The sequence below is a fragment of the Megalops cyprinoides genome, chromosome 1 (assembly GCF_013368585.1).
Source record: "Megalops cyprinoides isolate fMegCyp1 chromosome 1, fMegCyp1.pri, whole genome shotgun sequence".
Lineage (NCBI taxonomy): Eukaryota > Metazoa > Chordata > Actinopteri > Elopiformes > Megalopidae > Megalops > Megalops cyprinoides.
The window spans coordinates 2,196,444-2,216,196 of NC_050583.1; the positions used below are offsets into that span (position 1 = coordinate 2,196,444).

A 19,753-nucleotide genomic window follows, 5' to 3' on the forward strand; every position below is an offset into this window, starting at 1 on the left:
TCCCTGTCTATCCTGTCTAAATCTCTACGCTTTACTCAGTTAATGAACATCCATGGCAAGGCATGAAGATTAAACTCCACGTGTTAAAGATTCGTACGTCGGGTTATCTCACAGATACAATTCCGGTTAAGCATTTTGATCAAGGATACAACAACAGTGTCCCATCTAGGGACTGAAACCCGGAACGCTCTGGTTTCAGGCCTTGTTCCTCAGCCAGTACGCTACACAAACGTCCCTCTCGATACGAGCGTGAGAGCAAGGCTCACAGCAGCTGTCCCGGGTTCGAGAAGGAGAGAGTGTGTCTGGGATCCAGAGGATACCCGCACGCTGACACAAGAGCCCCCTCTCCTGGCCACTGTCCTGGTACTGCATCAGAGTTTTTATGAGGACACACACACTGGATTGTGCCGATCTATGGTGGAATGAAAAATGTGTCCTATGCATATGAAACATGATAAATAGATCTCAAGGCCATGCACACAAATGAGTGTATGTTTTTTTCAAAATGTGTGTAAAACTTAAAGGACTCTGCAAATGGTGATTGAAAATGATGATAACGACATGGTCAGAACAGCCTTCCTCTGTGTGCCGTCTCTCTCTGCCCTGAGAGAGCAGCTTCAGTGAGCAGGGTGCTCTGACAGTAATGTATGATAACTCTGGTCTTTTCTGAATTTGCGTCCTGGCAGCACTTTACCTCACAGATGTGAAAGCCCGTCATTTCAGCCGAACTGTCTGTTTGGGTGTGTGTGCCGAGCCACTCTGGCAGGAAGTAGCATGTCCTCCCTGCACTGTAAACTGTGAATGAACAGGACAGGGAAAAGCCAGGTCACACGGGACCACCTCTTACCTTTCATACCTCCTTCAAGCCATGGGTTCTGACAGGTGGGTAAGTGTGTGTGTGTGTGTGCGTGTGTGTGCGTGTGTGTGTGTGTGTGTGTGTGTGTGTGTGTGTGTGTGTGTATGTGTGTGCGTGCATGTGTATGTGTGTGCGTGTGTGTGTGCGTGTGTGTGTGTGTGTGTGTATGTGTGCATGTGCGCGTGCGTGTGTATGTGTGTGTGTGTGAGTGTGTGTGTGTGTGTGTTATCCTATGTCAGTCACAGGCAGATGGAGAGAGTGTGCTGATATACGCTGTGGGTGCAGGGGATGACAGTGGATTAGATTGCTCAGATAAAGCCGTGGATAATTGAAAGGAAGATTAGGATTAGATTAGTTTTCATTCCACAATACATATGGGTGATGCGTGGTGTGTATGTGTGTGTGTGTACTTGCATGTGTGTGTTCAGGAGGGGACAGTATGTTCACAGTCACAGGTACACACACCTGCGTCCATGTGCGTTACTATGCACATTACTGCTGATGTCTGCAATAACACCCCACACACACTCGCAAACACACGCGCACACACACTCACAACACTCACAAACACACTCACACACAAACACACACACACACACTTACAAACACACACAAACACACACACACACTCACAACACTCACAAACACACATACACACACACATACATACACTCACAGTCACATGCTCCTCACCCTGATAAAGCTGACCTGCTGAGGCTGCAATCAGAGAAGCCGTGTAACTTTATACAGACGTGTGCAGGAAAGCAGACACCAGGCCAGGCCACTACTACTACCAGAGACCTGCAGCTCCGGTGTCCCGGCTCTGTGACCCAGCAGAGAGAGAGAGAGAGAGGGAGAGAGAGAGAAAGGAAGGAAGGCGATAGAGAGGGACAGAGACAGAGAGAGAGAGAGAGAGAGGGAGAGAGAGAGTGAGGGAGGGCAAGAGGGAGAGAGGCAAAAGGGCCACTGCAGGGCCAGAGACAGGGAGGAAAAGAGAGAGAGAGAGAGACGTCCACACTGTGCTCAGGTCAGTGCGTTCCTGGCTGGGAGAAGGCGCACTGCACTCAGGAGGAGGGCTTCCTGTGGGAGGGGTGTGCAGAGTGGCCCTGTTACTCCATCTAGCGCCACGGCAACGCGCAGATCAGGGCGGCTTACCCAAATCTGGGGAGGAATCTTGTAATCCAAGATGCGCTCGGTTAAGGGTGCACTGATCGAACTGAAGTCCGAGGAAGAGAGACACGGATAACGTCTAACGGAGGAGGAGCAGACACAGAGAAGAGAGGGAGAGAGACGGAGAGAGCAAGAGGAAGAGCCGCAGCTCCACGCTGTTTAAGGCCCTGCTAGCCTCTTGTTAGGAGATCAGCTGCTCGGTAATCTCTAAAGAAACAGGAAGTCCCGGGATTAGGCTTGCAAAAGACATCGGAGATCGAGTGGAAGGCACAGAGAAAGAAGGAGAGGGAGAGACGGATACGAAGAAGTGAGGAGACAGGGAGAGAGAGAGACAGAGAGGAAGAGAGGGTGAAAGAAGGAGTTAGGGAGAAAAAGGGAGAGGAGAGGTGGTGGGATCAGGGTGACGTCAGCAGCTTGCTGGATTGAGGTGGTGAGTTGTGCTGATTTTAATCCTGCCTGATTAGCAAAGAGAAAAAAGAAAGAGTCTGTTCCAGAGGTCCAGGAAAGAGGGAGAGAGTGAAAGAGAGAGAGGGAGAGAGAAGGAGAACAGAAGGAAGGCAGAGAGAAAGGAAGAGAACAAGATAAAGGAAAGGCAAAGAGCAACAAGCAGAGTACCGGGGAAAAGAAAGGAGAACCGCCATCTTTCAGAGAAAGAATATCCGTAAGTAAATTTCAATCTCCTTCCATCTACTGTGAAGAATTGGGGGGTGGGGGAGGGGGGAGGGGGGCAAAATTAGACAAGAAAAGCAGCTTTGAGGTCTTCACGTTCAGCTGTTGTCTGATTGGGCTCCCCCCGGTCCCTCCCGCCCCCCTCACCCCGCACCCTCTCCAGGCGGCCGGCCAACATGCCCACTAACGGCACCAACAAAGCCCTGAAGCTTCAGTTTGGCCTCATCAACCACGAGAGCCGGTATCTGACGGCGGAGGCCTTCGGCTTCAAGGTGAACGCCTCGGCGCCCAGCATGAAGAAGAAGCAGATCTGGACGCTGGAGCAGGACGAGCAGGACGGCCAGGCGGTGTACCTGCGCAGCCACCTGGGCCGCTACCTGTCCTCCGACAAGGACGGCAAGGTGAGCTGCGAGGCGGAGCAGCGGCACGGCAACTGCCGCTTCCTGATCGTGGCGCAGTCGGACGGCCGCTGGGCGCTGCAGTCTGAGCCACACCTGCGCTTCTTCGGCGGGTCTGAGGACTACCTGTCCTGCTTCGCCCAGGCCATCGGCGAGACGGAGCTGTGGGCGGTGCACCTGGCCCTGCACCCGCAGGCCAACCTGCTGAGCGTCAGCCGCAAGCGCTACGCCCACCTGTCGCCCGAGGAGGGCGAGATCTCCTTCGACTGCAACATCCCGTGGGGTGTGGACGCCCTGCTCACGCTGGTCTACCTGGAGGGGAAGTACTGCCTGAAGACCTGCGACAGCCGCTTCCTCAACCACGACGGCAAGCTGGTGCGGGAGAGCGGACGGGGCACCGGCTACACGCTGGAGTTCCGCTCGGGCCGCCTGGCCTTTAAGGACTGTGAGGGGCGCTACCTGTCCCCGTCCGGCCCCACGGGCACGCTGCGGTCCGGACGCTGCTCCAAGCCCGGCAAGGACGAGCTCTTCGACCTGGAGGAGAGCCACCCGCAGGTGGTCTTCCAGGCCGCCAACCACAGATACGTTTCCATCCGGCAAGGTAACCACGGCGACCCCACCCTCGCGCTGCCTCTGCGTGTGTGAGGTGTGTGTGTGTGCGTGTGTGTGTGTGCGTGTGTGTGTGTGTGTGTGTGTCTGTGTGTGCGTGTGAGTGTGAGTGTGTGAGTGTGTGTGTGTGTGTGTGTGTGTGTGTGTGTGTGTGTGTGTGTGAGGTGTGTGTGTGCATGTATGTGTGAGGGGTGTGTGTGTGTGTGTGTGTGTGTGTGTGTGTGTGTGTGTGTGTGTGTGCGTGTGTGTGTGTGAGGTGTGTGTGTGCATCTTCTCTGATTGCTACTGCAGTCAGTGTGTGGTTCTTTCACTTCATTTTACATTTTTTTGTTTGTGTAATAATGTAATAATACTGGACAGTGTAATAGTACAAACACGTGTGCACAGCTGTTGTTCTGTCATAAGATTAAACTGCTAGAGAGAGGAGGATTGGAGAGCGTTTGCTGCCATTTTGACAGACAGAAATGGATGGCAGTATAGACACCCATGGATAATGATGGCAGATTAGGAAGCGCTTCTCTGACATCCATCCCCAGAATGTGTTATTGTATAATTAGCCCTGTCCTGCTCTTTTATGCCTCTGTACACCAGAATGTTCTTACCATGTAGTAGGTGTCATGGCAACAGTGCGACAGGGAGACAGTAAGCAGTACATGCATGATTGATGTGTGTTGGAATGAGGTGCTTATGGGTGATGTAGTTCACAGCCTATGGCATCTTTTGCATTGCTTTGAGTTACATCTGATGACTGTTTCCGAAGTATACTGCGCTGTGAATTGTAGCTGAGACTACCCCTCCACCAATGGCAGCCCTCGGTTCAGTTTCTCGCTGACATTATCCAATCACAGACCACTGTGTGTGTCCTCCAATCCTGTACAACGCCCCCAGCAGAGGAATGGAATAGAGCACGTTCTGGAGATAATTATTATGGGATGTTTCACATATGTTCTGGAGTTGCACCATATAACATGTTTATATTGCTGTTTCGGGTAAGGCTGTTTCCCTGCTCATACAAAACAACGTAGTGCACTCCTCTTAAAAGAAATACGGATACGAGTATCCCATGTGAATTACAGAAACGCCTAACACGTAAAATACAACGAGAAAAGGCTGAACAGGTTTAAAACAGCGCCTGTAGACTTGAGTAATACAAAACAGCCTTTCAGGTGCAGCTAAGGAGCACGCATTCCACGGTGTACCCTCTGCAAAAGATCACAAACATCATGGAGAATAAAGGAGAGAAAACTCGATTTACAGACGCGCATCGGCAGCGCCCTTTAGTAACCCGCAACAGTGGCAGTTATCAGGGAGTCGCTCCAAAATAATCAGCGCGACTCACATGATTATTGATTAAGGACACTGACCGTTCCGTTTGTAGCCTATACAGTGCCAATGATTTGCATGCGAGCAATGGTGTATTTGTATTTTTATTTCATTGATGAAGGATTGTACATTAAGGTGGTAGATTTCATTTTATTCCGTTCTAGTTAAATATAGGAAACTACACTACTCAGTTAAATTAGAAAGCGTGGTTTAAAATATGCAGCTCTAACGTGACCTGTTCATTGGGAATTCCGCTTGTAAGAACCAACCTATTATTAGAATCAGATCATTTAGGGCAGATGCAATTATTGTAAGCGGAGTTCGTTGTAATTACACTGATTAGCTTTATCACCCTGGGCGCGACAACCACGTGCAGATTTTCAGACGCGTAAAAACGCCGTTTGGCATAAATACTGCACCAGGTGGACAGCCACAGGTGGACAGCACCAGGTGGGCAGCGGCAGGTGGACAGCACCAGGTGGACAGCACCAGGTGGACAGCACCAGGCGGACAGCACCAGGTGGGCAGCCCCGGGGTCTCGCAGCTGCATCACGCCCAGGCGCGTCTGCGCCAGGTATGCCTGCAAACTGCCTGCCTGCCGGCCGGTCTGCTGCGCGTTGGGTTTAGCGGTGCAGGAAAAGCTGCAGTTCTACAAACGAACGTATACTGAAAACACACAAAGCGCGGATTTTATGTAGGTCACTTATAGTCTTAATGAAAACTTTTACTTGCATTACCAGAAAGCAAATTTCTCCACACTATACACGTTGGGCTGCGGCTTTGAAACGGCCGTTAGCCTCCAATAAACAACAGCGACCTGTTATTCATTCGATTGCTACAGAAACAGCGAGCGCTGTGCATGCCTTAATATTCATTCATGCTACAGAAACAGCGAGCGCTGTGCATGCCTTAATTTGCTGCCATGTTGGGCTCCGTGCACAACTCTTCTGTTGCCGAAAAAGAAACTAATTATAGATATGAGAGCAGTCCGCGCGTTCGGGCCATCCTGTTTGACACGCGCTTTCAAGCAAAGATTCCTGCCAATGAGATCACGTAACTGCCTCGGGGAATGGGTAAGTTTAGCCTCTTGTTATTGTTCCTGGTCAGCAACAGCACCACCTGCAATAATCCAAATGCACCCGACACGGGGAATCAATTGTTGGAGTGGATATCCAGGGGCAGCGACGCGGCGGCGTCCAAGGCGAGCGCGGAAGGAGAGGAGGAGGAGGCCGTGGAAACGGCACACAGGGGCGAAGCGCGATGAATAATTGATCTGAAAAGACATTTCATTGATGGCGGGCTCCTCTTTCAGAAACTCTAGCTGCGGGGTGTCTTTGCGGAGGAAGCGGAGGAACCACAATGCGGCGTAAATCAGAGACGCTGTTGGGACGGCGGGGGGCGTCAATACGGGAGACAATGCCGTGTGTGAAAGTACTGCGGAGGAGAATGGGGGGGGGGGGGGGGGGGGAGCGTGGGACAGGTGGAGCTGACACCTCTGCTTTGTACAGTCATAAATCAATGACCTGGTTACTCCTTTCAGACAGGGGTGCACTTTCAGTGCACGTTAGTTTAGACCATCCCTTTTTTCTGCACACTTTACAGCACAGGCAGCGAAGAGGCTGGGGGTCAACAACAGCGCCTTCTAATGGGAGGGGTGCTAGAGTGGTGTGTGTGTGTGTGTGTGTGTGTGTGTGTGTGTGTGTGTGTGTGTGTGTGTGTGTGGTGGGGGGGGGGGGGGGGGCAGTTGGGTAATGCTAACAGTGTAACAGTGCTTCTACTTCTCATTACTGTCATTTAGCAGATGGTCTTATCCAGAGCAACTTTACAATTTTATCCATTTATACCACTGAATATTTGCTAACACAACTGTGGGATTATGCACTTTACCAAAGGGTGCGGCAGCACTGCCCTAGCATGGACTCGAACCTTTTGGTTACAAGCCCTGCTCTGTAGCACTACACCGAAATGCTGTCCCACACCAAAATGCTGTACTTGAATAGATAGAAACTCACTGGGTTTTGCAGGAAACAAGTCTGCTCTCCATTTTAGCATGTTCAGTGGGGTCACCCACGCAGCCTATCTGCACTCATGGAGAAACCTAGTGACCCGCCCTTAAAACCTGAGCATGACGTCACAGCGGCCACGTTACATCACAGTAGAGAGACAACGGCAAAATGGAGCCCCCCAAGACCCAGCAAGCCTCCTCGGGGGGAAACAGCTCAAACCCTGCATCTTTTTGCTGTAGGATGAATCTGGAGAGCTTGAATCTGGAGATCAGTACATTGTGTTATTGTGCCACATTACTCTAGGTGGGGTTATATTATGAATAGCCAGTCCCCTGATCACGTTTAAATGGTGTCGTCTAAATGGTGTCCCAGTCTTTCCGCTTCCCCGAGCTCCGTGAAATAATGCGAGAAATGCTGGTGGCAGACTGCAGCCTTGGACTCAGGCTTTATTATTTCTACATGGCTTGATTAAATTGAAAACCTGCCATGTTGATGCCATACACTACTGTTAGTATGGTTGCAGTCTGCTAGAAAAAGGAAATCAGGTCAGTTTCGCTCTATGGACTTTATGGATATATTGGACTATGGATTTATTTATGAAATTGATGATATTTTGTGCTTTTGTATGTATCGGGGCTTCAGGAGGTCCAGGTGTGCAGTGTTTTTGGGAGCTAAAGGTGGGCCGACCTTATCCTGTATTTTCATCTGTACGACCCTCCCCTCAGCCCCTCAGCATTGTGGGATGCACGCATGATCAGCATTGTTGCATTGGACTAGTTGGAGCAGGGTGGCCAAAATGACGTTAAATGACCTTGCTGGAGTGGACACCACAGACAGCTCTGTTTCAAACGTGTGCTTTATTTACCTGTACGTACCTGCGCGTGAGAATGTGTAGATATCGGCAGATGCTATGGAAAAGCTCAGTACCAGCGTTCAGCACTAGCGTGTAGGGGGTGGGGTCAGAGGTTTTCAGGGAGTTGGGGGGGGGTATTGTTGGTCCAGAGTGAGCGCTGGCCACGACAGTAGGAAAGATGGCACAGTGAGATGGTGGTCAGATATGTTACCATGTCTGTCAGCATCACCTCTGTTTCCCAAGTGCAGCTCTGCCTGGAAAGTGAAACGGAGATGGGTCTCGGGTCTCAGGGCTCAAAGGGACTCGCGACCGGCCCGCTGCGGGCTTTGGTTTGGTGGGGGGGGTTACAAGGGAAGGAAAGGACGAAAGGGAGAGAGATAACGACAGAGACACACACAGAGAACGAGGGGACGTAGAATCGGCTTACCATCAATAATTCAGTTCCCAGCAACTTTGCTGATGAATTATTGATGCCCGCTCCGCTTTTTTTGGCTGGCTCTGCTCCAGGTAGGTCAGCCCCAGGAACAGGAGCTCAAAATTCTGGATTTGACTGCATAACCTGGCCCCCTGCTAATGTGTATGACATCACCTTGTGTCATTTGCTCGTGTCTAGTGCCTCATCCTATTTTCCTGATCATCGCTGTCACCCTGGGACATCCACCTCCAGGCCTCCAGGGGGCAGCGTTTCTTTATAGCACAGTGACGCACTGCATCACATTCATTCCATGTTGGCGCTCTCACTCTTACAGCACTTTGTTACTCCTCTTCCCCCATTGACTGAATACCACACAAGAACCGAAAGAAGTGCACAGACATAATTTCTGCTCAGTGTGGTGTAGCGATAAGGAGCAGCAGTGTGGTGTAGCGATAAGGAGCAGCAGTGTGGTGTAGCGGTAAGGAGCAGGGCAGCAGTGTGGTGTAGCGGTAAGGAGCAGCAGTGTGGTGTAGCTGTAAGGAGCAGCAGTGTGGTGTAGCGGTAAGGAGCAGAGCAGCAGTGTGGTGTAGCGGTAAGGAGCAGCAGTGTGGTGTAGTGGGGAGCAGCAGTGTGGTGTAGCATTAAGGAGCAGGGCAGCAGTGTGGTGTAGCGGTCACAGTAGCAGTGTGGAGCAGTGGTCAGTGTGGAGCAGTGGTCAGAGCAGCAGTGTGGAGCAGTGGTCAGTGTGGAGCAGTGGTCAGAGTAGCGGTGTGGAGCAGTGGTTAGGACAGCAGTGTGGAGCAGTGGTCAGAGCAGCAGTGTGGAGCAGTGGTCAGTGTGGAGCAGTGGTCAGAGCAGCAGTGTGGAGCAGTGGTCAGGGTAGCAGTGTAGAGCAGTGGTCAGTGTGGAGCAGTGGTCAGAGTAGCAGTGTAGAGCAGTGGTCAGTGTGGAGCAGTGGTCAGAGTAGCGGTGTGGAGCAGTGGTCAGGACAGCAGTGTGGAGCAGTGGTCAGAGCAGCAGTGTGGAGCAGTGGTCAGTGTGGAGCAGTGGTCAGAGCAGCAGTGTGGAGCAGTGGTCAGGGTAGCAGTGTAGAGCAGTGGTCAGTGTGGAGCAGTGGTCAGAGTAGCGGTGTGGAGCAGTAGTCAGGGTAGCGGTGTGGAGCAGTGGTGAGAGTGGTTAGTGTGTGTTTGAGTTAGGGGCGTAACAGAAGGTGGACTTGCAGGTTAGAGGTGTCATATGGATGAGGAGGATGTGTCAGAGGTGAAGCAGGTGGGAAAGTTGCCTCAGCCCACCGCTGAAGATGCCACCTCTTTAACCCTCAGTGTGTATTCAAACTGAAAGCTGAACAAGAATGCTAAGCAGTAAACACGTATCACGGAGACAGCACCTGGATACAGTAGGCAGGAATACAATAGGCAGGGTGTCACATGAGGACAGCAGCAGGAGAACGCTACAATATGCAGAGCCTCAGAGCCTCGGGCATTCCATGCTCCTCACGTGGCTCTCTGTGAGGGCCTTACACATGACTGAGCAGTGATGCTGCGCTTCCAGCATCGTGCATCTCCCGTCTCGCGCCCTGTTCATCATCATCATGAATCTGCCTCATAAGCTCTCGTATCCAGGGTAACATACATCTCTCACATTTTACACGTCATGCATTTACACAGCTGAAGATGTATTGAGGCTGTTTGGGGTAGGCACCTTGCTGGAGGGAACAAAAGCATCACCCCCTCGTCTGGGATGCGACTTGCACACTTCCGGTTACAAGGTCGCTTCCCTGCCCACTCCTCCACACTGAGCGAACGGCAGGGACACAGTTCCCTAACACAGGCAGCTTTGCACACAATGCCTACATGTTAATTTGTACACCTTGCCCTAAGTGTCTGCGCATACTGCTCTCAGTGTCTGCGCATACTGCCCTCAGTGTCTGCGCATCCTGCCCTCAGTGTCTGCGCATCCTGCCCTCAGTGTCTGCGCATACTGCTCTCAGTGTCTGCGCATACTGCTCTCAGTGTCTGCGCATGCTGCTCTCAGTGTCTGCGCATACTGCTCTCAGTGTCTGCGCATACTGCTCTCAGTGTCTGCGCATACTGCCCTCAGTGTCTGCGCATGCTGCCATACTGTTCCCTTAATATGCTGTGCAACACTGTGATGTAGTGGTAAGATGCAAGGCTTGTAACCATAAGGTTGCTGTTTCGATACCCAGGTGAGGGGTATGTGTAGGAGCTGACTGATGCTTCTTAAACAAACACAAGGAATAAAACTTCACAAAAACCCTGTGCTTAATATGCCTGATCAGCCAGGTGGGGCTCATTAACTGGCACAAAGAACAAACAATTACCCCACACACAAACACACCATTACAATTAGACAAATGCAATTATCCCATTGGCAGTGGAGCCGGTGAAACAGATCCTGTTAATGTGGGTAAAATTGCAAAGACAATGAAGGATCCTTAAACACATTCCAACAAATACGAGAGAGGAATAAGGTAACATAAGAATACAGCACATCGGCAATTTCAGTTTGATGAAGGCAGTCCTCCTCAGGGTACCTGAGGGAAAGGTACCCAACCCAGAATGCCGCAGTAAACCGTCGTCCGTGTAAATGAACGATTTGTAAACTATACAAACTCCTCTGGATAAGAGTGTCTGCGCTGGTGTTTAGTTCAGCATTTAATTCAGCATTTTTGGCGAAGCAGCTTAATGGAGTCTGTGGGTCAGCTTTGAGTTTGTCCCCCAGGGGAGGCACAGCGGGGGGGCGGGGGAGGGGATTTTCACGGTAAAAGGATTAAGAAAAGGTATTTCTGTGCCGTCTAATTTGGGCATGAGTTTACTCTGTCCGACAGCCATGCTGGTCTTAATGAGTGTAATCACAGGCTTCCTCACTTACTGCAGGCTGGGGGGGGGGCACGGGGGGAGGGGGAGTTCAGGAACAGGAGGCACTGCGAGGTCAGGGGCTGAGAGTCTACCCTGACCTCAGCAGGTTGTGGGTTCAGTGCCGAGCCTGTCTTGGCCAAGTGTGCTTCTACACATACGAGGAGTTTGACTCCGGTTCCAGTGTCTCTCGTCGTGCTTTCATACAACGTCAAGGTGACGACAACAAACGATTACCAAACATGTACAGCTACCGTAGGCTACAATGAACACGAGAGAAAGTACACACGAGTGCAGGCTGATTTAGTTACATACAAATATTGCACTGTGTTTTATACAGGTATTGCACAATGAGCATGAGATTAAGTGTACCTGAGTGAGGCTATTATTAGTCACACGTCATTATTATGGCGATGGCACCTGTTGTGTCGGCGCAGAGAGAGCCGTTTTATAACAAGCAGCTCGGAATTAGCTCCTGCTCCGCAACGCGAACGCTGCTAACTGTTGCCAGCAACGATTTCCAGCGTCACGGAGCAATGAGCTCAGGCGAAGACGTGCGGGGTCTGGCGGTTTGTGCGGGCCACACGCATCTCTCCCTCCACAACATCCCGTGCGTTTCCGCGGGTTTATCTGCGCCAGTACAGCGTCTTTTGCCCTTGCTTCATTCTCGAGTCACACCGGATCGCAACTTGCGAAGCGCGATTTGCCGCGGGAGTTGACGGCTCATTTGGAATCTAATTCCAGGCATATTTGGATGCTGGGACCGCTAATGCGCTAAAGCATGCTAACTCGGGTTTTACGCCGGTTCAAGTCCATTTCGTTGGCCCTTTGTTTGTACGCTCCAATGTGTGACAGATTTACGCACCGACCCAACTGCGCTCATGCGAAACTGTTCACTTAACCAAATGTAGTCAGTGCTGTGAACACCTTGTTCAATTTCGGAGGTCTTCAAAATAAAGGAGCTAAATTCACCATCCATTCATATTCAGCGTTGTCGTTTTCTCGCCCATATTTTCTCCAGGCGTGTATTATTATACGCCCGCACTCGGATATTTTCAGAAAATCTCCTTTTTAAAATTAATCATAGGGAATCCCTGTGCTGCGTAATCCTGCATAATTCTTCCTCGTGTTTTTCTTCCATTCACAGTCGTTCTGAAACGTCAAGCTCTGCCTTGCCATTCGAATTATTTCAGGTCGGAGTAGTTAAACCCGTGGGGGGGTTTCCTCATTTTCGGGGCTATCCTAAAAGTATGCATTGCTGCATCAATGCTGCATAATGCTGCATAACAACACCAACGCGTGGGTGCCACTATTATAAAAACACAGTGAGAATGTGTAGATACAGTTGTTTACATGTGTGCGCATGTGTGTGCTGCATGTGCACACACACGCATGAATGTCATGCGCGCGTGAGTGTGTTGCACACGTCTATATGTGTGTGTATGTTTGTATATGCTGTGACTGTACATATGTTGTGCACTTTTGGGACATGCATGTGTGTGTGTGTGTGTGTGTGTGTGTGTGTATAAATGGCAAGTGCCTGAGTGCGTTTTTAGCGTGATGGGAAGTGTTCGGTGAACTGTGGGATGTCCAGCTGACAGACAAGCTAGCTCAGCAGAAGGCCAAGTACGCGGCTGTCCTACGGTCGCACTACCCTTGACAGCCAGCAGGGGGAGACGTCATCCACACAAATCAACGTGCTCCCCATCCCAGCTGTCGTAGGCCTAGCTAGAAAACAGAGCACACCCTACGTGTGATAAGTATTCTTAATCCGTTTCTGCGTGTATAGCCTTAATCAACAGGCGTGTCTCATTAACACACACACATTAACAGCCGAGTCTTTTTTACTTGATTATGCATCTAATGTGATCACATTGCTTTTGTGCACTTTGTTTTTAATCACTAATTACAATGAACAGAAAATTTAAGACAAAAGCAGTCTCCAAACTCTTGGAATAAACAGAATTTTATTATTCTTTTTAATATGAGTAATGATTTAGAGTGTTCTCCTACAAAAGACATATTCTTAAAATACATTTTAAATATACAGTATATATTTATACATTTAGCTCAACCAATATGCTTGAAATGTATACTTTATTGCGATTGGTATATTGCAGTATTTCTGATTTGCATTCATATATTTTAATAGTATTTCTAATATATTGTTGGTTTGAACAGCATATTTCCAATATAGTGCCATGTATTTTGAATATTCAGACTCTTTACGGGCATGATTTAATCCATTGTATAGTTGGAAAGAAAAAGAAAAAATGAGAGTAATCATATGCAAATGCATGACAGCTTTGATGGCTGGAAGGCTTGGGTTTCACCCTGCCCAGCTTTAAGCTTGAGAGGGATGGCTGTCTTCTCTGTGGGTTTAGTGGGTGTTCAAGTACAGATGAAAGCCAGGTTTCAAATGCTTTGGAGAGTACACCTGTGCATGACCTGACCCCCCAGGACATAACATTCTGTGTCTACCAGTGTGGAGCAGTGATCAGGGCAGCAGTGTGGAGCAGTGGTCAGTGTGGAGCAGTGATCAGGGCAGCAGTGTGGAGCAGTGGTCAGGGCAGCAGTATGGAGCAGTGGTCAGTGTGGAGCAGTGGTCAGGGCAGCAGTGTGGAGCAGTGGTCAGTGTGGAGCAGTGATCAGGGCAGCAGTGTGGAGCAGTGGTCAGGGCAGCAGTGTGGAGCAGTGATCAGGGCAGCAGTGTGGAGCAGTGATCAGGGCAGCAGTGTGGAGCAGTGGTCAGGGCAGCAGTATAGGGAAGCTTATCCCCAGCTGCATGGTCTGCAGCAGCTCCAGTGAGAAGTAGAGTATCAAATTTCCCAGCCTCATTGTGATGTCATAATTGCCCCAGGGGTGAGCATCTCAGCCAATCAGGAGGATGAGACAGACATGGAGACCTTCCAGATGGAGATCGACAAGGAGACCAAGAAGTGCATGTTCAGGACCAACGAGGGAAACTACTGGACACTGGTTTCCCACGGGGGCATCCAGTCCACGGCTACGGAAGTGTGAGAAGCCCATCTGAATCCCATCCTCCTCCTCCCTTCTTGTTAAATATGACAACCCCAAAACTCCCTCTGTACCTCCCTCTTACCCCAAAGATCCCCTTTACCTGGAAGACATTAACACTCCCTCTAAACCCATCGCCATTAGCTCAAAGATCCCAAAACTGCTTCTACACATTTTATACGCAGCTGCTAACCTAGCCTTACTTCAGTTCTAACACACAACAGGTAAACTAGCCTAGCTCAAGTGCTAACACACAGCTGTACCTAACTCCAGCTCTTACGCACAGCTGTACCTAACTCCAGCTCTAACCCACAGCTGTGCTTAAGTTCAGCTCTAACCCACAGCTGTGCTTAACTCCAGCTCTAACATGCAGTTGCCTAACTTCTATGTGTCGAGCTTCTGCACATGCATCGAATTGCATGAGATAATTCCGATTCTTCTGTCACTCTAAGACTGGTGGTGTCGTATATGTAGCTTCCACAGCTATACAGCTTTGTTCTCAGTTCTGACCATAATAATCAGAACCACCATCCAGCCCCTCACCCCACCCCTCTCCCCATCTCACTGGCCTCTCCCCCCCCACCCACAGGGGTGCCAACACCATGTTCGACGTGGAGTGGCTGGGTAGCCGGGTGGCCTTACGGGCCAATAACGGGAAATACGTCTGCACCAAGAAGAATGGGCAGCTAGCCGCCGTCAGCGACACTGTGGGTAAGCATGCGCTCAATCCGTGGGAAAAAGTCTCAAAAGTCCCAGAATGTTGATCTTACTTGCACAGGTTATACAGATACTTATCCTGAGCTGTTTGGGTGCATATCCACCTATGTGCAGTATGTTTGACCCAAGGCCTGGGCTCAGTCACTGTCCGTCCTTAACTCTAGCAAACAAATAAATGCAAGAGTCACTTTTTCCCCATGCAAACTCAGTTGTACCAATTAATTTTGTCGCTCTCTCGAACTCGACAAACTTGTGGACGTGCTTGTGAAGAATTAAAGACAAGCGTGCCCTTCCCTGTTAGTCAAAGGTAGCTGAATGCCGACTGGATCCAGGCCTTTGTGACACACAGCATGTAAGCCCTGTCAGTCGTCCTGACGCGGCCGCTCGCAGTAAGAGCAATGAACTGTAATCATTCCTGCAATTTGTGTAGCTCAAACTAGGCCGGCGGGATTGTGCTCTAAGCCAAATGCCAGTAATCGCTACCATTTTGCTTTAAGGAACCTGACACTCTACCGCAGGTGTGTGGGTGCCGCTACCGCTTCCCTGATCTCTATTCACATGCAGAGCTGCTAAGAAAAATGTCACGACCTCCTCCTGAATTTTCCTGGGGAAATTTGGGTATGTCTCATATCACTCATTTCTGGGGCTGGATATTTACTGCATCAGTTCAGGTCAGGGACTTTGCTCATGGCCCCAGCAGCAATGCTTCACCCAGAACCTGTAACTTTCTGTGTAAAAACCCATTTCTTTAGCACAAGATTTGTTTCATCTGAAGAAACCAGATGCATTTCACCTCATCAGTGTTTCAGTGGGCTCAGAAGGTTGTGGGTTCATGCCCCAGATGGTCCTCCTCTGCTTGGAACCTAGGCCTCAACTCAATCAAAATCAGTCCTTTATGAAGAAGAAAAATTAACAATTAATTGTAAGTTTGAGGAACAAAAGTAATACTTGCCTCTATTGTGAGTTGAGGAGGAAGGCTGACTGAATCCAGGCCTCAGTAAACTGGTGTAAGATAGCCAGATGGTAAGACCAGATAGTAAGATGGCCCTCCGGTGGGTCCTGCTGGGTTCTGCCAGGTTGTGGGTGGTCGTTGCGAGTCCTGGCAGGTTCTAGTGGGTCATGCTGTGTTCTGGCAGGTTCTAGCCCGTTGTGGCGGGTCCTGGCGGGTCCTGGCGGGTCATGGCGAGTCCTGGCGGGTCGTGGTGGGCTGTGGCCGGTTGTGGCAGGTCCTGGCGGGTTATGGCGAGTTGTGCCGGGTCCTGGCGGGTCATGGCAGGTTGTGGCGAGTCCTGGCGGGTCGTGGTGGGCTGTGGACGGTTATGGCAGGTCCTGGCGGGTTATGGCGGGTTGTGCCGGGCCCTGGTGGGTCGTGGTGGGCTGTGGCCGGTTGTGGCAGGTCCTGGCGGGTTATGCCGGGTCCTGGTGGGTTATGGCGGGTTGTGCCGGGCCCTGGTGGGTCGTGGTGGGCTGTGGCCGGTTGTGGCAGGTCCTGGCGGGTTATGCCGGGTCCTGGTGGGTTATGGCGAGTTGTGCCGGGTCCTGGCGGGTCATGGCAGGTTGTGGCGAGTCCTGGCGGGTCGTGGTGGACTGTGGCCGGTTGTGGCAGGTCCTGGTGGGTTATGGCGGATCGTGCCGGGCCCTGGTGGGTTATGCCGGGTCCTGGTGGGTTATGGCGGGTCGTGCCGGGCCCTGGTGGGTTATGGCGGGTCGTGCCGGGCCCTGGCGGGTCGTGCCGGGCCCTGGCGGGTTATGCCGGGTCCTGGTGGGTTATGGCGAGTTGTGCCGGGTCCTGGCAGGTCATGGCAGGTTGTGGCGAGTCCTGGTGGGTTATGCCGGGTCCTGGCGGGTTATGGCGGGTCGTGCCGGGCCCTGGCGGGTCGTGCCGGGCCCTGGCGGGTCGTGGTGGGCTGTGGCCGGTTGTGGCAGGTCCTGGCGGGTCGTGCCGGGCCCTGGCGGGTTGTGCCGGGCCCTGGCGGGTTATGGCGGGTCGTGCCGGGCCCTGGCGGGTCGTGCCGGGCCCTGGCGGGTTATGGCGGGTCGTGCCGGGCCCTGGCGGGTTATGGTGGGTCGTGGCGGGTTATGGCGGGTCGTGCCGGGCCCTGGCGGGTCGTGCCGGGCCCTGGCGGGTGTGGCAGTGACCCTCACTCTCCGCACTGTGTGCCCTGCAGGCGAGGACGAGCAGCTGGTTCTGAAGCTCATTAACCGGCCCATTCTGATCCTGCGGGGGGAGGACGGCTTCGTCTGCCACCACAAGGGATCCAACACGCTGGATGCCAGCCGCTCTGTCTACGACATCTTCACCCTGCACTTCAGCGACGGCGCCTACCACATCAAAGGTGAGCGCTCGGCGCGGTTCGGCTCGGCTCTGCCCCGCGGGCCTGCTAACGGCATAGTGCAGACAGAGCGAAAGCCGTCGCTCAGACACCCCTGTACATACCGCTAAAGGAGAGTAGGAACCACTCTCAGACACACAAAGAGCAGGATTACACAGGGAGACAGAGGGAACAGGCTTAAACAGACAGACAGAGGGAACAGGCTTAAACAGAGAGAGAGCAAGCTGAAAAAAAGAAAGACTTTCAGTAGCACAAAGGAGGTAACTCAGTAATATTTGCCCTCCAAAAAAACACATCTTAGATTTCTTCTGAGATTTCTGCTTTTTATTCAGTTGTTTTAAGCAGCACTAGAGTACAAAAACATGTATATTTGGCCTCCCTGTGTCAGGTGTGTGTATGGCCTTTATCAATTTCACATGAGTGTGTATGGCATTTATAAGTATGTCATGTGTGTCTGTAGCGCCCTCTGACACTGATACACACTGACCATGTTAAATTAAAGACTCAAATGACCTTTGACCTTCTGAACTATCAGGGCTCAACCTCTGACCTGTTGGGAGAATGTAATCAACAGAAGCCCTGTGCTGACCCCTCGCTGAGTCGGGCCATTCCCACAAACCAAGTCCCTCAGATTTAGTGACCCCCCCCCCCCCACCCGTGACTCTCCCCCCAGGTACCAGCGGAAAGTTCTGGTACGTTTCCAGCAGCGGGTTGGTGTGTTCGGACGGGGAGACGCCCGAGGACTTCTTCCTGGAGCTGCTGGAGCACGGGCGCATGGCCATCCGGGGCAAAAACGGCAAGTACCTACGCGGAGACAAAGGCGGCAACCTGAAGGGCGATGGAGAGACGGCCGACGCCTCGTCCCTGTGGGAGTACTGACCCCTGGAGGACACTCCGGGAAGTGTGCCCCTTACAGAACCTATCAGTGGACTCGGGCAAAGAAAGACACCACAGACTGATCGGGTTGGGGGGAGGATGGGGGGAGAGAAAGCCGCCCGTGTTTGTAGCTCCGAGGAGCCTGGTGAGGTGGGGTTGTTATCAGGGAAAGAGCGGGAGTCGAGGAGATTCTTATATGTATGTTCGTACATATATATATATATATATATTTTTTTTTTTTTTGCAATCGGAATTTCAGTTAGTGGTGAGGTCTGGCATCACAGCAGATTTACTGACATGAGAATAAAATGAGTTTTAGTTTCCACATCTACAAAAGCTGAGCTTTTAGAAGCCAGAGAGTCCAACTACCTGCCGCAGAGCGCAGACATAATAATAATCTCCTTCCACTTGTGCAAGAGAGGGAGTGACCCTAAATACCTTTCACAAGTGTACTCTGCACTGAAAGCACCATTTTCACATCATCTGAATCTGACAATGTGACAATAATGACAATAAACAATCTGACAATAACAATGACAAAAAACATTATAAATGTAAGCTCTCTCTTAAAGATCTGCATCAATGGCAAAGTGTCAGTTGTTAACACCAGGGAAAAGCAAATGGCCAAAAAAAACTTGGCTATGAGGAGGCCACTGCAAAACTGAATTCTGATACAATTCTAGAAGCAATTGCTCTCAACTTCCTGTCGGACACTGACTACAAACTTTGTCTTATCCATGTAATATCTAACACCTCGAGTCATAAAAAGACATTATATACACATATCCATTGTTCCAACAGCGGGCCTTAAGCAAATCTCCCACGATCCCTCCACCCCTGTTCGGTCGATGTGTTTGCCAATCCTGATGTAGCTAAACTATCAGCGGCGATTTACAGTATGAAGTTACAGACAGTGTTGCAATCGTAGGTTTGTCAGGGCCTCGAAATCGCTGTGGCAGGTAGCGTACCGGGGGACACAGGCGTTAGGAGGGGCTATCGGGTTCCTGTAAACCCGAGCCTCCACGCCCCTCCTCCGTCAGCAGAAAAAGAGATATCTCCCGTTACCAGAGATACAAAGGCCGGTAGATTAATGGGAAGGACAACCAATCTGTCACTTAGCAGGACGTAATTAAGAATCGTAGAGATGCATGTTTTTTTTTGTTTTCTTTTTCCTCCTTTTGTCTCTTTTTCTGAAATGGTTTTAAAAATTATTATAATAAAACGTTTTCTCCGTGATCTTTGGATTGCACGTGTATTTGTTGCTGCCTTCTGTTGCGCAGATAAAACTGTTCCCTCTATTTAAATCCCCCGTTTTAACCGAAATTAATCTGACATTGTTATTGCAAATAAGTGTGATCTCCATTAACTGATTGCCTAATTAGGTACCCACGGATACACGGTAATTAAAATTCACACAACGTGGCAGATGCCATGTAGAACTTGCTGAGCTATCACCGCGTACGGCGGTACACCAGCGATTTCCAAACATTTATTTGATATTTTCCGAAAATGAGTCGCCTTGTGCTTGACAAAACAAAAAAAAGCAAAAAACTCAACGCCTGATGGATCAGGGTAAACTTTTGAAGTGTTTTGCATCTGCAGTTTTTGACCATCTTTTTCAGCTCTATTGATGA

At 50.7% G+C, this 19,753-nt stretch overlaps 1 protein-coding gene across 2 annotated transcripts; it reads left to right on the forward strand.

Annotated features, from left to right (window-relative positions):
* The first annotated feature begins 2,871 nt into the window (after positions 1 to 2,871).
* On the forward strand, positions 2,872 to 18,173 carry LOC118790850 (fascin-2-like). 2 transcript variants are annotated; one of them, XM_036547949.1, is made up of 6 exons: positions 2,872 to 3,694; positions 14,036 to 14,192; positions 14,783 to 14,904; positions 15,952 to 15,999; positions 17,046 to 17,246; positions 17,917 to 18,173. In XM_036547949.1, the coding sequence occupies exons 1-6, from the start codon at positions 2,872 to 2,874 to the stop codon at positions 18,120 to 18,122; spliced, it is 1,557 nt and encodes a 518-aa protein (XP_036403842.1). In that variant the 3' UTR covers positions 18,123 to 18,173. The 2 variants fall into 2 exon arrangements, with proteins under 2 accessions (XP_036403842.1, XP_036403850.1); XM_036547957.1 differs by lacking the exon at positions 15,952 to 15,999 and having other exon boundaries at positions 17,079 to 17,246.
* Positions 18,174 to 19,753: the final 1,580 nt, after the last annotated feature.

Coding starts and splice junctions, on each gene's coding strand:
- LOC118790850 (XM_036547949.1), top strand. CDS start 2,872: ATGCCCACTAACGGCACCAACAAAGCCCTGAAGCTTCAGTTTGGCCTC. Junction 3,695..14,035: donor ATACGTTTCCATCCGGCAAG/GTAACCACGGCG, acceptor TAATTGCCCCAG/GGGTGAGCATCTCAGCCAAT. Junction 14,193..14,782: donor CAGTCCACGGCTACGGAAGT/GTGAGAAGCCCA, acceptor CCCCACCCACAG/GGGTGCCAACACCATGTTCG.